Source organism: Manis javanica, chromosome 1 (genome assembly GCF_040802235.1).
Source record: "Manis javanica isolate MJ-LG chromosome 1, MJ_LKY, whole genome shotgun sequence".
NCBI classification, from domain to species: Eukaryota; Metazoa; Chordata; class Mammalia; order Pholidota; family Manidae; genus Manis; species Manis javanica.
Genome location: NC_133156.1, coordinates 4864583 through 4880269, shown reverse-complemented (window position 1 = coordinate 4880269; position 15687 = coordinate 4864583). Strand labels below are relative to the sequence as shown.

Genomic DNA, 15687 nt, shown 5'->3' with positions numbered 1-15687 from the left:
TTCCTGAGCCAGGGTCCACCAGACCCTGATGGCCTATGTTTATTACCAGCTGTTCGGAGTTGGGTGTCCTTTTACTAGTCTTGATATATTTTCAAAGGTCTTTCTTTGTATATATTCTGTCTTAAATGTTTTGCTCCTTCAGTACATCTTCTGTTAGAATCTATGTTACTACTTTAGAGTTATGATTTAGGTGGGCTTTTTCTCATAGGATTGTTGATTCTTAAAGGGCTAAAACCTGTCCTAGATTTTGTATTTTGCAGCACTGTGTCAAGCAAGTAGTAGGTACTCAAAAAATGTTAGAAGAAAACATGAATAAACTAGTGTACATAGAGATGGTCATCTGAAGAATCTTAATACATTTTTGAATGGAAGTCCCTTCACCTTTTCTTAGTTTCTTTATTTCTGGTATACAAAGATTTAGGAAATAATCAAGAGCCTAGTCCTATTATTCCCACATTTTCTAGTTCTTTCCAATCCAAATCAACAGATAGCTACTTTATGTTGACCCTAAACCATACCTCTAAAAGCTGCAAGACTCAGTTCTAAGATCACATCCTTGTATCTTCTTTAAGGAAGTTCACCAACACAGCAATAGTGAGTATCCAGCCATTGCCTTTTGCACATTTGGGAATAAATAAAAACTGGTATATAACATATATAACATATCACATACTTGATCAAACTGGGGGCCTTCTCCACATTGTAGAGATTTTGTCAATGGCTTTTCCTACAAAGAGAAAGAATATATACAAGAATAATTATTGAAAATTCTTAAATATTATACAAGTCATGCCGTTATCATTAGAATTTTTCTCATCTATTTCCCCCTTTATAGGATGAAGAGGTGCCAGTTTTTAAATAAGTGAGAAACTCCTCCTTAGCTATTCTGACCATAGCATATGCTGTTAGAAGGTTACCACCATGATTCCTCTTATCCATCTTAAAATATACCTCTTTGACCGAAACATTAAAGTTCTGATGATGTAAGCAGCTCTATCTTTTCAATGGAAACCCTATAATGAAAACTACAGAAATCATTTGAAAAATTTTAGTTGAAAGGGATACGCTATCCTTAGTCCCTAGATTTAGAATCAAAATAAGGTCTAATTATTAGACTGGTGTTGAGGGACAATCTATGATGTTTTTACTTATGTGGAACTGGAGAATTTCAAACATCCAAATCGCTGCAAAAATAATCCAGGTGGTGACGAAGGTCTACTACTATTCTAATATTTCCTGATCATCACATCTTTGTTTACATTAGGAAGCCTTAACTGACTTTCCAACAGGACATTTTATAATTATCCTTATCTGTACCTTTTTCTTTTTTTTTTGGCATGGAAGCTAATACTGATCCAACATTTGGCTTAGGAATAGAAATCAAGTAAGTTATATATCAAATGGTAGTAAGTTATATTTTAGCCAATGTAGATGTCCTAGAAAGACTCCATTTACATTTTGCCAATCATATAGAGCCTTCCCCTGCCTCATTTCCCCAATCTTCTCCTCCACCTCAAAAGACTCAAAAGATGGATGTGAGCCCCACCTCACCACATATAACCTTTGTTCTTAAAGATATGCACATGGTGGGGGGTGAAGGGGTCAGCACTCATTTTGGGTATCTGATGTTTTACCAAAAGCCATATGAATCAATTGCTCTGTCTTACTTGCAAAATATACCACTTCAAAATGTGTATTTACCTAAAATAAAGAGAATACTGCACTCTTAAGAGCTAACAGACATTTTCTCTTCAAAGTATACTATCTAGAACATACTGGTGGGAGAGTAGATACAAAAATGTGGGTGAGAACAAACAACAGATTCGGTTGATTATACAAGATGACAAATTCAGCCTTCAAATTGGAAAGCATTTCCTGTATATGTGAAGATTCTTTTTAAATCCAATTAAAATATAAATATGAGCTCTGAAGAAGTGAGACCAGGTGGTGCCAGGTCCCAAAACATCCTTGGAACAAACCCAGTATAAACATCTCTGCTCCATGTTTTATTTATTCATCGCTCAGCAGTCACTGAGGGCTCACAACGTGTTACATGCCACCTATGGGTGGAATGCTGAAGAATGTGTGGTTCTTCCCTTAAAGGTTCTGAGATGGCAGAAGTCACCAGCGACCTCTTAAGAGTGTCGTGTATACTCACTCATTATTCAGTGTTCAGCCCCCCTGTCACTTCCTCAGGGGACCCCTTCTCTGAGTCCTCTCCACACCAGGGCTGTCCACCCACTGCAGCCTGCAAAGCTCTCTTACTCTTGCTTTCATAGCACCAACCCTAGTGTGAAGTCCCCTCCCAGGGCAGCGTCAGGCCACACAATCACCCATTCATGAGTGAGGAGCTGAGGGCTACTCCCCATCCCGGACTCCAAGCTCTGGAAATGCAGGCCCCTACATCTGTTCCTCTCAGCACACAGAGTTACAGCACAGAAGACTGTTTGGAAATGGCTAAAAACTGGCCAAACAAAAAAAAGCTCTAGGCCAACGATGTCCTGTTTCTTCAAAAATGAAAGCCCCTTATTTGCACATGTGTTTATGTGTTTTGTTGTAAGTTAAAATTTTTAAAATACATTTCTTTTTTACTTGTGGCCAAATATACATAATGTTAGCCATTTTTATAAACATGTTAGCCATGTTTAAGTGTACAATCAGTGGTATTAGGTACATTCATAATGGTGATTAACCATCACCACTACATGTTTTATGAAGTCCCCTTTTAATGTCAAAAGTTTTCAAGGAATTCCCAACTACAAAACACACTGCCCATCCCATCCACTCAAGACAGCAACTCTACTTTAGCATCTGTTGTTTAAAACATACATGACAGAGAGCTAATACTTTGACTTCAATGATACTTTAAATGGCTTTGTACTATGACAGCAACAATGTTTATTTTATATACATTAGAAGAAAAGGAGTACATCTATATGGGTCACCATAATTTACTCAGCCAAAAGATAATGCCTGCATATATCTTTTTGAATCAGAGATTTTGTTTCCTTTGGGTAAATTCCTAGAAGTGGAATTACTGGGTTGTATGGTATTTCTATTTCTAGTTTTTTGAGAAACCTCCATACTGAGGTTTACATTCCCACCAAGAAGATACATGCACCCCTATCTTTATCACTGCATTATTTGCAATAGCCAAGATATGGAAGCAACCAAAGTTGTCCATCAACACATGAATAAAGAAAATGTGGTACAATGGAATATTATGCAGCCATAAAAAAGTAAAGAAATCCCGCCATTTGTGAAAACATGGTTGGACCTAGAGGTATTATGCTAAGTGAAATAAGCCAGGCAGAGAAAGACAAATACCACATGGTTTCACTTACATGAGTTATCTAAAAACAAAACAAAATGAACAAAACATCAGTAGACTCACAGACAGAGAAGGGACTGGGGTTACCATGAGGGAGGGGGTGAGAAGGGTGGGTAAAATAGGTGAAGGAGCTAAAGGGGCACAAAAACTCCAATTATTTAAATTACTTATGGGGATGAAAGTACAGCATAGAGAATATAGTTAACAGTACTATAATACCTTTCCATGTAGTAACTACACTGGTTGGGCAAGCATTTAATAATGTAGATAAATGTCAACATTATGTTGCATACTTGAAACTAATATAATATTATATACCAACTGTACTTCAATAAAAACAACAAGCTAATCCAAAAAAATACTACTTGGCACAAATATGAATCTGTAGACCTTTCAAATAACTCAGGATTTGGGGAACCTTCTTTAACTACCATCCGGAAGGCAGGATCCTGCTATGGTGCAGGAAGGAAGGTGACCCTCTTCCCCCAGCCATATCCTGGAACTTTCCATGCCTGAAAGTTATATTTTCCCACTAGTAAGTGGGTGGGAATGCTGGTAAACATATTTTGTGCTTACACATATTTGTATACATGTGAAGGAAATAATGGGTCACAAGTCTTCCATTCTTTAGCAGACAAAGTTGATGTGGCAAGTTGTTGCTATACACAAACGTCAACTATCAGCCAAGAATTTGGATTCAGTGCTTCAATAAAATTACATACCCTTTCTTAACTATTTTTACAAATATGCTGTCTTACTTCCTATTCTTTGAACACCTAGTTTAATTGTCACTTGCAAGACTAAGCCCTCCCCCAGTTTTCCCTGGCAGAGACACCTTTGCATCTATTCTTGTAGCATGTCCACTGTGTGGTAACTTGTCTGTCGCCCCATACCCCTAGCTCATAGTTGGAACTTATTTCCAGGGTCTGTTAAATGACTGACTAGTCCCCATGCATTTGGAAAGATAGCTTTGGGCAAAGAGAATCAAGATCACATTTTACCACTGCCAAGATAGTCTTTGTATCAACATAGATTTTATCTATGGTTTAAAAGTAGACCTGGGATGATCTACTTTTTTATCCCACTGGCTAAACAGCAAAGAGAAAAACAGAAAAACAGAGATGAAACAAAAGACTGAAGGCTAGAAGGAAGGGAGAGACAAAGAAGGAAGGAGAGAGAGAACAGGAGGGGAGGAAGGTGAATTTGCTCCAGCCGGGAAGAGAGCCCGCTGAACACAGGGAAGTGACCAGTCAGGCCCCCCACCCCCGCTGGAGAGGAGAAAACAGCAGAGGTGTGGCTCGGCTTGAAGTGCACCTGGAAGAGTCCAGCTGTGCGGAACCCCATGTCTGTGAGTCCAAGGTCTGCACACTCAAGACTTCCCGGCTCTCCAAGAACATTAAACAAGTAGTGAAGTGAAATTAATACCTATTGTTTGATGAACAATACCTCAAATAGCAAATACCCATTGTTATTTAAAGATCAAGGAGAAATAGAAATAACAGAGGAGGGTGAAAATAATGGGCTCATTCACCAGTAAGAACAGTGCACTTTTCTATTTTTAAGAAAATGTGTCCTTATTCTCTATCTCAATACAATCAGACTTATTTATTGAAGGTCCATTACTGAGTTGAATGATGTTTGCTCTTTAAAAATCATTCAGAAAAAAACATCACTTTGAGGTCACGGATCCCTGACAATTCTTCGTGGTCCGTGGCTTGGCGGTCCAGAAGCCCCCGCCCACTGGGCTTCAGTGAGCAAAGATGGAAGTTAAAAACACTGGGGCGTCAGTGAGCAGAGATGGAAGTTAAAAACACTGGGGCCTTGGCCTTGAACATCAATGGCTGCTGACAGCGCAATAAAGATATCAAAACCCTTCCAATAAAAGCACACTCTATGAAGTCGTCTTGACAAAAAGAGAGAGAAAAAAAAATCAAATCCTGAATCTGACCAGGCCTTTAGATGTAATTCCTAATTCTTAGGGAAAGCAGGGTTCGGAAGGATTCAGAGAAATAAATTACACTGTGTCACAGGGATGCAATCAGCCAAGTAGAGACAAAAGGAGACTTAGAAGGAAAGAAGACATTTCTTCAAAGAATGATCTGCAGGGGGCATGGGGGAGAAATGGAGGGGCATCGTACTGATTTTTTAAAACAATTGTAACAATGTTAGGATCTTCTCTGGATATGGACTCAATCTGTTAAAAGAAACGTCGTACCTTCATGAGGCAATTGGCAATTTGAACATTTACTGGATATTTGATGATGTTCTAGGATTACTGTTAATTTTTGGTGTGGTAATGGTATTGCAGCTTTGTTTAAAAGAGAATCTGCCTTTCAGAGATACACGCTGACATGCTTCGAGATGAAATGTTTCTAGAATTTCCTTCTAATAACACTGGGAAGAGATGCAGAGAGTGGGTAATAAGTTTGCCACAAGTTGATAACTGTTGAAAATAGGGTTCATTTTACCATCTGTCTACTTCAGTAGATGTTTGGAATTTTCCACAAACACAAAAACTAAAAACAGGGGAACAGGATGCGTTATTCTGTCATCATTTAAAATGCTTTTTCCAATGTCCTACCTTTCAAGATGGAACAAGCCACTTACAACTTACTTCAGCAGCACCCAGCCATCTTCCTGTCTTCTCCTAGAGGAGCTGCGGAAGGGACCCACTCTCCATGCATTCCCATTACAGAGAGGAAGTGAGTAGCCAACATCTCCCCTGCTGTGTGAGGAGCAAGAAGCCGCCTCGGTCTGCGCTCTGGGCTTCTCTCGGAGTTTGCTCCCCCTGAATCAAGAGCACTGCTGTCCCGACCCATTCGAGACGGTGCTTCTGGAGGGAAGACTCCCCTAGGGCTTCCAACTACTTCCAGGGGAAAAGAGAAAGCTCCCCCTTTGTGCCCTCCCACTCCTTCCGCCCTCTCCCACCCTCCCTTAAGAAAACATTAACTCTAGAAGCTCTTTGTCCATACTTAGAGGGCAAAGGAAGGCCACCGACTTCTACCTCAATTTTCAAATAAATCTCAGCACATTCCAGCTACATTTTCACTTGATTGTCTTGATTTCACAGTGGATTTCTCTGTAGCCTGTAAAAGCAAAAATGGCCCCACACACCAGGACATAGGCAGTTGGACAAGCCTAGAGAGGCTTATGTCTTGAAGGTGTTTTATCTGTGTGATGCAAGGGACCTATTTATTCATTTCTTTTTACTAAGGTATCATTGACATACAATCTTATGAAGGTTTCACCCATATTATCGAGTCCACCCCCAACACACCCAACCACAGTCACTGTCCATCAGCGTAGCAAGATGACAAGGGGTCTATTTAATAAATCATTGTCTGCTTCTGAATTTTTAGTGGCCTCAAGGAATTCCCAGTGTGCCCCACATAGGCAAGACACCACCAATCTGGAAAGATCCAAATTACTATTGCCCTCGGTGATATTTCAGTGCAAAGCAATGGCACTGGAGTTCATATGAGATTTAATCTCTTAAATATGTCACTAACCTTGCTTAAGATGCTATTTTATTGTCTTTCAATTATGACACTTGGATATAGTCCTTCAGTGCATGAGCTTTGGAATTTGAGAGACTCGAGTTTGAATCCTAGGTCCCTTATTTACAATGAATCTTACTTAATCTCTCTAAGCTTCAGTTAATTCTGAGGTAAAGGATAAATAATACCAACCTACCTCAGAGAACTGAAAGATGAATGGCATAGCATACTCAATAACTGATAGTCGTTGCTATTATTAAAATTCCTTTTAACACCAGAATTTTTGGAATTAGGGAAGATGAAAATGTGTAACCTCTTTCATAATGTTCAAGACCTGAAACTAAGTTCCACCCATTTTCCTGAGGAAAGGTACACTCCTAACAATAATTAAAGCTTTAATTTTGGCTGTTAAATGTAACTAGAAAGCATTATTACAGAAAATAGCAAAAAATAAACATTATGAAGCGTAATTACTCTTCTCTTATAAAAAAAGTCAAATGTCATTACAATGACTTTAATTCTTAATACGTAATTTAGAGGAAACCTTTTAATTTAATGGTGGGATACTATAAAAGCAACCAAGCTTAAAAAGAAAAAACCACAAAACTTCTGAAGTTGAAATCACCATGTGTTTTTTATTATAAGGACATGTTTATGATGCAGGGCTTTGATCCCATCAGCAGTGAAATTTTATAATACTCTTGTGTGGTCCGAGTAGCCAGCAGAAAAATGTCAGAACTGAGCAGCCACAGCCGGGATGTGTCCTTCACCAGGACCCCAGGAGGCTGAGCGGCGGGCCGCCCTCCCGTGAGGACAGCACACTTCAGGGCACAGAGCTGCAGGCCTGCCTGAGATGCCACCATGGGCCCTCACCCAGAGCCGCGGGCACATGGGGCCAGGACAGGCACCCGACGTGGATTCTGGTAAGAACTAAGGACCACAGGCTAACACCCTTGGGCACCTGTGGGAGAGGGTGCTTGCAGAAGCGGCCAGAAAGCGTTTCCCTTTAGTTCTATCAGTTACTAAAATAAATGTATTTAGACAAAACAATACTTGCTGATATTCCCCCAAAACATTGGGGAAAAAAATTCCCAGATCAAGGGAATGATACAGAGAATACCTCAAATCACTGAAAGGAGCAAGCAAGCAAGATGTGATGCAGCACCCTGTGACTTGAAATACGAAGATGGGTTCAAATCTGGAAGAACGATTTGGCACTCTTAAAACAAAATCTAAACACCCTTGGGAGAATCTGTCCTTATTTGTAGCTGGCTTTGCACATTTCTCTGCTAAACCCTACAGTCCTAAGGACAAATCCATTATTTGAACAGTGCAGGGGAAACTTCAATTAAATTCAGCTACCAAGTTAATCTTCATTTTCACTGAACAAAAGAGCAGCTCCCACAGGCACTTTTTCTTTAAATGTTAGCAGTTACCAAGAAATGTAAGATAACCGCATTCACTCCTCTGTTTCCGGGTTACATTCTATTTTGTTGGTATTTTCGATTTTTTTTGTCCCAGTGTACTCCACTAACTGTGTGTGCACACCCATCATACAGACACTCAGGACATGTGGGTGGACCGTTCCCTCCATCCCGGGGGAACTTGCTCCTCCAACCAGCTCCTCACTGCCCCACACATCAGGTGCCGCCCCACATTGGCTCTTTCTCTCAGCTGTCAATACGCTTGGACCATTCCGTCTCCGTGCCTGCCGGCCCACACACCCACCTCGGGCTAGTTGTCTTCCTACCTCCTTCTCATCTTTAGTTCTTCAGAGATTGGTCTACACTATAGTCCCTGTCTTCCTTTTCTCCCCATTCTTTCAACCACCTGAAATCGGCCTTTTCTGTTACAAAAGTTATAAAAGCCACAGACACTTTGAAAATGACTGATGTGGTGGCCATTTTTTAGTATGTTTCTTTGCGGATCTTCCACCTGCAGTAAGACACTCTTGATGACTCACGTCTTCACTGGAATCATCCCATTCCCCCAGCTTTTCTCCTCCTGACACCCCTTCTCTGTGCCCTTCATTTGCTGGCGTTTTATATATGTATATAATATAAATGTTTATATTCCCCAAGACTGTCCCTGGGGACTTGAAATCAATCATGTTCTGATTTTTTCTGGAGTAACAGACACAGACACACGCACACTCCACCCTTCTCAGACCTTTCATCAAAAAATCTTCTTTGTCCTTCCAGGGTCATTTACTCCATCATACTTTCTCTAATCACACCTACAGAAAATGACAGCTGGTTCACTCCTCTCCAGTTCTTTCAGTATTCTCTAGTTCTTGTGTACCTAACCATTGTCATCCTAGCTTTTCATGTACACATCATTTCCCAAGTAAACAAGAGCTTGGACTTTCGAATCGGTCAAACCAGGATTTGAATGGGGGCATTATACCACCTTTGTAAATTTTATTGAATCTCTCAGGTTTAGCTTCTCTGACTAAAAGTTAAGGAGGCCACAGTGGTAGGGTTCAGAGCAAAGAGACCAGAGATAGAGGGTCCACCCTGAATGCCAGCTCACCACTTCCTGTGTGACTTTTCAGTTGTTTAGCCTCTATATTTTAGTTTGCTTGGACATGAAGTGGGGGTAGTGACAGTACCTACCTCAGGATGTTGGTGTGAAGATTAGGTGAATTAATATTACTCAAGTTATTCAGAAGAGCGCCTGCCCCTCAGTAGGCACTATATAAACTGAACTTTTATTATTATTACCGACTGTCTAGGGTTAAGGTGAAAATTAGTGTGTGACAGGTAAACAAAAAAAAAAGTTACTGTTCAAGTCTGTCTTATTCCTCTTTGTATAAAGCTATAGCCTCCTGTATAATTACTTGCATTGGGAAGTTGGAAAATTCTGTCTACCTCCTATCTATCTATAAGCTACTGTCAGAAATATCTTATAAAATGTACATTATTATAATTGTTAGTATGATCTGTGGAAATCAGACTTGTTTTGGTTAAAACTACACTCAAAAACTACTTATTAACCCAAATGTCCATCAAAAGGTGACTAAGTAAACACAATGTGGTACATACATGAATGGAATTCTACTCAGCAATAAAGATGAATCAATTACTGACAAACAATAAACAATGGATATACCTCAAATACATTTTGATGAATAAAACAAACTACAATTGACTCTTGGACAATCTGGGGATTAGGCACACTGACCCCCTTATAGTTGAAAACCCATGTGTAACTTCTGACTGCCCCAGAATGTAGCTACTAATAGCCTACCATTGACCAGAATCCTTACTGATAACATAGTTGATTAACATATATTTTGTATATTACATGTATTATGCACTGTATTCTTAAAGAAATGTAGAGAATGCTAAAGAAAAAATGCTTTTTCAAATTGTCACAAGTCTCTGAAAATATATCCAATAATATATTTATTGAAAAAAATCTGTATAAGTGAACACACAGTTCAAACCAGCATTGCTGAAGTTTCAACTATAGATGCAAAAGAGCACATATTGTATGGCTTCCATTTACATGAAATTCCAGAACAAGGGAATTAATCTACACATAGATCAATGGTTGCCTGGGGGCCTGGTGGGGGGGTATGGTACAGGGCTATCCACACAGGGCCAACTGGGGCTCCTGGAGATGATGGCAATGTTCTGTTCATGGACTGTGGTGGTACTGACACATGTGTACAAATTTGTCAAAATTCACCAAACTGTAGATTTTAAATTCTTGCAGTTAATTGAATATAAATTATGCTTTAACATTGTGATTTAAGATAAAACCTTTCACTGAATGACTGAGAAGAAGACTCCCTGATCTATTCGAAAGGCATTTTATTTTCTTGGAGACCGCAGGGAGGAAGGGAGACAATTCTGATAGTAATGACCAGTTTTAGGGACAGGGAGCCGCTGCCTACTTCCTATTCTCTATTGCCCCAGGCAGGCCATCCTGAGCATAAGCATGGCAGCTTTTGCCTTTGAGAAGCTCACACCATGTTGTCATCCACTGGGAATCCCAGAAGGTCTTGGGCAAGTTGGTAGGGATGAAGCCATAGAGCTGATAGTCTGTGGAGTCAGGCACTGATCCCAACGGACTTGCTAGGAATCTCTGGAGCTGGAATTTCTGGACTGGCTGATTGGATGCATATGGAGCATTAGTTAGGTGGGAAGGAATGGGTGATATACACTTTCTACAAGCCCTTCCAGCCGAATGCTTCTCAGGTGTTACTGAAGGTCAGAAGCTGTCTCTGGAGAGTAAAGACCACGTGACTCAGTGCTGCAGGGAGGTCTCCTTGCAGGAGAGATTTGGTCACATGGCGCCATCCTCTGAACCAGCAGCTAGAATCCCAGGTGGAGGGGATGGAGGCTGCCATTCCCGAGTGGGGATTTGACTAGCACACATTTGTGTTCTGCTGAAGTTCTACAGTCCATAAATATCTTGAATTTTTGTTTTCTACATGAGATAAAAGAGACAATTCCATAGGCAGCATCTTCTTCATAATCATCATTAGGTAGCATTCATTACATACCAGATCCATGCAGCCAAACAAAGCTTCTAAGTTAAAACTTAAATGATCCAATTATTTTAATTAACAAAAAAAGGTTTGGCTTTTCTAGCTAGATAAAAGGGAAACTGTAGGGGGTAAAGAATAGAAAAATAGGTATATCCAAATTTACTTACCTACTCTATCTTTTTACGAGCTGTTAAAAGGCAATGTTCTGCAATTAGACTGCGGTGACAGTTGCACAACTTTGTGAATTCCCTTTAAACCGCACACTTTATAAGGATGAATTTTATGGTGTGTGAATGTATCACAATAAAAAATCAATACACTTGAGGGCAATCAAAAATATTTGTAGATTATAGTACTTAACTTTCTTTTTGTTGCCTTTGATTCTTGGACATAGTTATTGAATCATTTTAGAAAATCCTTCTAGAACATTCTAGCCCTACCTCCCCCCAACTTACATGATTACAACTTACGAATCAAGTAGAAATCCCCAAGGGCATCAGGAAATGCCATCAAGTGGAATACTGTATTTTCAAAAACACACTTAAGTCAGAGAGAACAGATATCTATATATCTATACAAATAGATATAGGTATAAACGATAAACAAAAATACTTAATAAAACATATCATTGTTAACATGATCTGTTAAAATTACTATGATGCTACAGTAGACTGCTGCTGCCGAAAATTGCATCAGTGACTTTCAGGAATATGAAAATGCAAAATGCTGTGTGTGGAAACACAGCAATATTATATCCTAGTGATCATAGGAATAGACCTTCCATGCTTATTACCATGTCACATTACTGAACTTACTGTTATTGGCAGTTTATGTCACTTTAAAATATGATATGTTTTCAAACAATCTTTTATTTGTGTTAAACATGATGCCTCTATAAAGAGTAAAAATAAACATCGAATCAGAAAGAACTAGAAAGAAATAACTTGAGGAATAATTTGCTCTGGGTTTACATTCTCAAGAGGAAGAAACTGAAATAATCTTCTCTTAATGTCACTGGATGTAAAAATGATGGCCATACCCATGGATGAATTGGATACTATTAATTTGAAGTAAAAAGCCCTTCAATTATTTTTATTACTTCATGATACTTTTCATATGGTTATTTACTAGAAGGTTCAATTGAACTTTTACTATCATGGTGCATTAAATTTCATTTTAGAGCTGAAAAATTCCCATTTAACAGCCACAAAAAAATTCTTTTAATCTGTATGATTCCAGGACTATTTAAAATAAGGGAAAGAACCTTCAAGTTGAACAGTATACAGTAAAAAGTAAGTCTGTAAGCTCATCTGGAAGGTCACCTTATTCTGTAGCTAAATGAAACCTTTCAACAATTATCTCCAGTTTTAGCTATTAATTCTGTTTTGTTTTTGGGTTAGGGCGAGTTTTCAGATTTCTGGTGAATGTTTTTATAGATTGAGTAAGGAGTGCCAAGCTAAGCTGCTTTGCTAAGGAATAGCTATTTTAAAAGTTATTTATCTATTTATAGTTTGGAAAATAAGCCTGTATTTTGTCAAGTATCATATAAATATTCCCCATCTGACCAGAACTTTTTCTTACTCTCTTTTCAGGACAGCATTACTTTAAATCTATCACTACACTCACAGGGAGCTAAATCTAGAAATTATCTTTTTTCTCTTTATATTTCTCTTACTAGGTTTGTTGATTGAAGCAAGAAGAGCCTCCATTTAAACAGGAGTTTGGCTAAGAACACCTAGCTTGTTGTCCTGGGAAGCTGACTTGAACCCACAGAGCAGACAGACATTCAAGCTGGTGTTTCTGCTATTCATTTACTCAACAGACATGTAATATTTAGTTAGTATTTAGTGTAGGAAAACCAGAATATAGAACAGTGCAGAAAAATCACCAACTGGCAAATATGGGCACGTCAACTATTATTATGAAACACCGCATGGCTGAGGTTAGTGAATGGCTATTAGGCTACAAGCTTGACTAATTAGGAAAGGTTTTATGAAGATCCACTACAGGAAGATCCAGATTTAATGAGAGACAATAATTCTGTCCCTCATTTAGAAGAGCAGGATTTCCTAACTTAGAAAATCCCTATCTACTAAAAAGTTTCCTGATTAGAGGACCTGATATTTCTGATACCTGGAAGTCTATAGACAATTCAGGATACCTGAAAAAGTGAAACATGGAACTACAATTGAAAGTTCAATCTCTATATGGACCAGAGGCAAAAAAGCAAAAACCCACCACAAACAAACCACATATAGATGGTATCCTAACCCTGATCTGTTCCCTCTCATTACATCTGGTCTAAAATAAAAACCGTAAGAGGCAGCTGAGGTGTGTATTTCACTTGCCAAAGGCCTTGCTTCCTTACAGCCACAACCAAATCCATTCAAAGTACTAGAACAAATCATCAGATGTAGTTTGGGGTGGGGTGGGGGGGCACGGTGTCCTTTTCATAGTGCCGTGCCCTGCTCAGCTTCTGGGTTAACTGCCATCCCTGGGTTAACTGGCATCAGCACCCATGAGCACCTGGAAGTCTGCGACACAGGGCCAAGGAACAAGGGTTTGTCAACAGACATCACTGCCTGAACCTACGACAACATTAGTGTGCAGGAATGCTGTCACTAGCTGATTGCCTGGCCTTCTCAGTGTTTGCACTAGCTGGCCACGACTGATGTGCACATGGGCTTGGTCTTAAGGCATGACCTGTTTCATTACAGATTCATGGTGCAGTGCAAGGCTGGCAGCCTCAGTTCATCAAAGGCTTGCACACCAAGAAAATGTTTTGTGTTACCTACAGTTTACTTTCAGTCTTCTATTGAAACAGAAATTCCTTTAACTGTTTCTTTTATATTAGCAAACCAGCTAGATCACGTTATGTTACTGTTAAGTCCCTATCCTGGCATAACGCAGTTAGCATCTTTATGAATAAGTGTCTATCATGCCACACACTTATGCTCCAAGCCCAACACAGGGGTCATATATGAAAGATTCTGCCTGTATCTTGTCTATGAACTATTTTGTAAGCAGAGGTTTTCAAGGCTCAAGCAACGCCAATAATAAAACCTTCCCATTTTCACATCTCCTTTTGTCATAAAACTGTTTTAAATTACCAGAGCATTGCAGGAAGGCAAGCCCTGCTCTGTCACTCGGTGCTGCCTCTGCTAAAGGGCAAGATGAGAGCTAGGTGTGCTCCCTCCCTCCTTCTCAAGTTATACAGATCTTTTCATTTTTTCACATTTCAACCAAAGTGGAAAATAAATTACTGGCTTTCTGAGTAAGCCCTAGACAGGCAAGTTAGAATTTCCTCCTCCTGTGGACATTTTATGCTGATAGACTGCAGATCCGGAAGAAACCCTTGGCCCAATATCTCATTTAGCTTCTACTGAAGCTTCTGGAAGGGCAATGGGGCTTCAAGCAGGGTGGATTCCCCCTGGCATGACTTATACACCCAGACATACAGAGAGTTCATGCTTATATTTCATTTGTTATATATGATAGAGTTAAAACTGGGATTGTTATCATTTCATAGAAGAGAAAACAAGTGATGGATCACATTTAAGTGACTATTAGGAGCACAGGCTAGTGGCTGGGTTATGATGGAAAACCAAGTTTTTTGAGTATCGGTCAAACTACAGGAAGGACAGTGGACAAAAGAGGCCACTTGAGAGGTGTGGCTGAACATTCTCAAAGGTACAAACCTCCAGTTACAAAACAAATATATGTCCTGGGGGTGTACAGCGTGGTGACTATGTACAATATGGCAATATTGTATTGTGTATTTTTAAGTGGCTAAGACTAAATCTTAAAAATTCTCATTGCCATAAAAAAAATGTGTAACTATGTGAGGTGATGATGTTAATTAGTTAGACTTACTGTAGTGATCATTTTGCCATATGTATATATATATCAAATCATGATGTTGTACATCTAAAACTAACAGAATGTTATACATCAATTATATCTCAATAAAACAGGGGAAAAATCAGTTTTGATTTGATGACTAACTAAGAAACTTAGATATTTCTCCCTCCGTGGTTTTCAATAAATGTAAACATACAAATGGAAAAAAAAATTCTTGAAATTTTCTGGACTGGCTTTACTTAGTTGACTAATCCACCCTTTCACATTCTGGCAGCCACTGGCTTCCCAGCGTGACCTGACATGACTGTGTTCCTCCTCGTCTCTGATACATCTGCCTTTAAGAATCTTTGAAATTTCCTCTTGGAAACTTAGGAAAACCATTCTATGTAGACTCACTTCAAATGCCTGGTTTCATTCTTAGGTCCTCACAATTTATACCCGGGTAAGCCTCAAGTATTTTTCTGGAGGAACAGTGAGATAGGGGGGTGCTATCTTTTCGC

At 39.3% G+C, this 15687-nt stretch overlaps 1 protein-coding gene across 1 annotated transcript in view; it reads right to left on the bottom strand.

Annotated features, from left to right (window-relative positions):
• LOC118971128 (protein furry homolog) overlaps positions 1-15687 on the bottom strand; it is a 157946-nt gene that overhangs the window by 132488 nt on the left and 9771 nt on the right. The window contains 1 exon segment of the mRNA XM_073235390.1: positions 674-727. Within this exon segment, the coding sequence (XP_073091491.1) occupies positions 674-727 (54 nt within the window).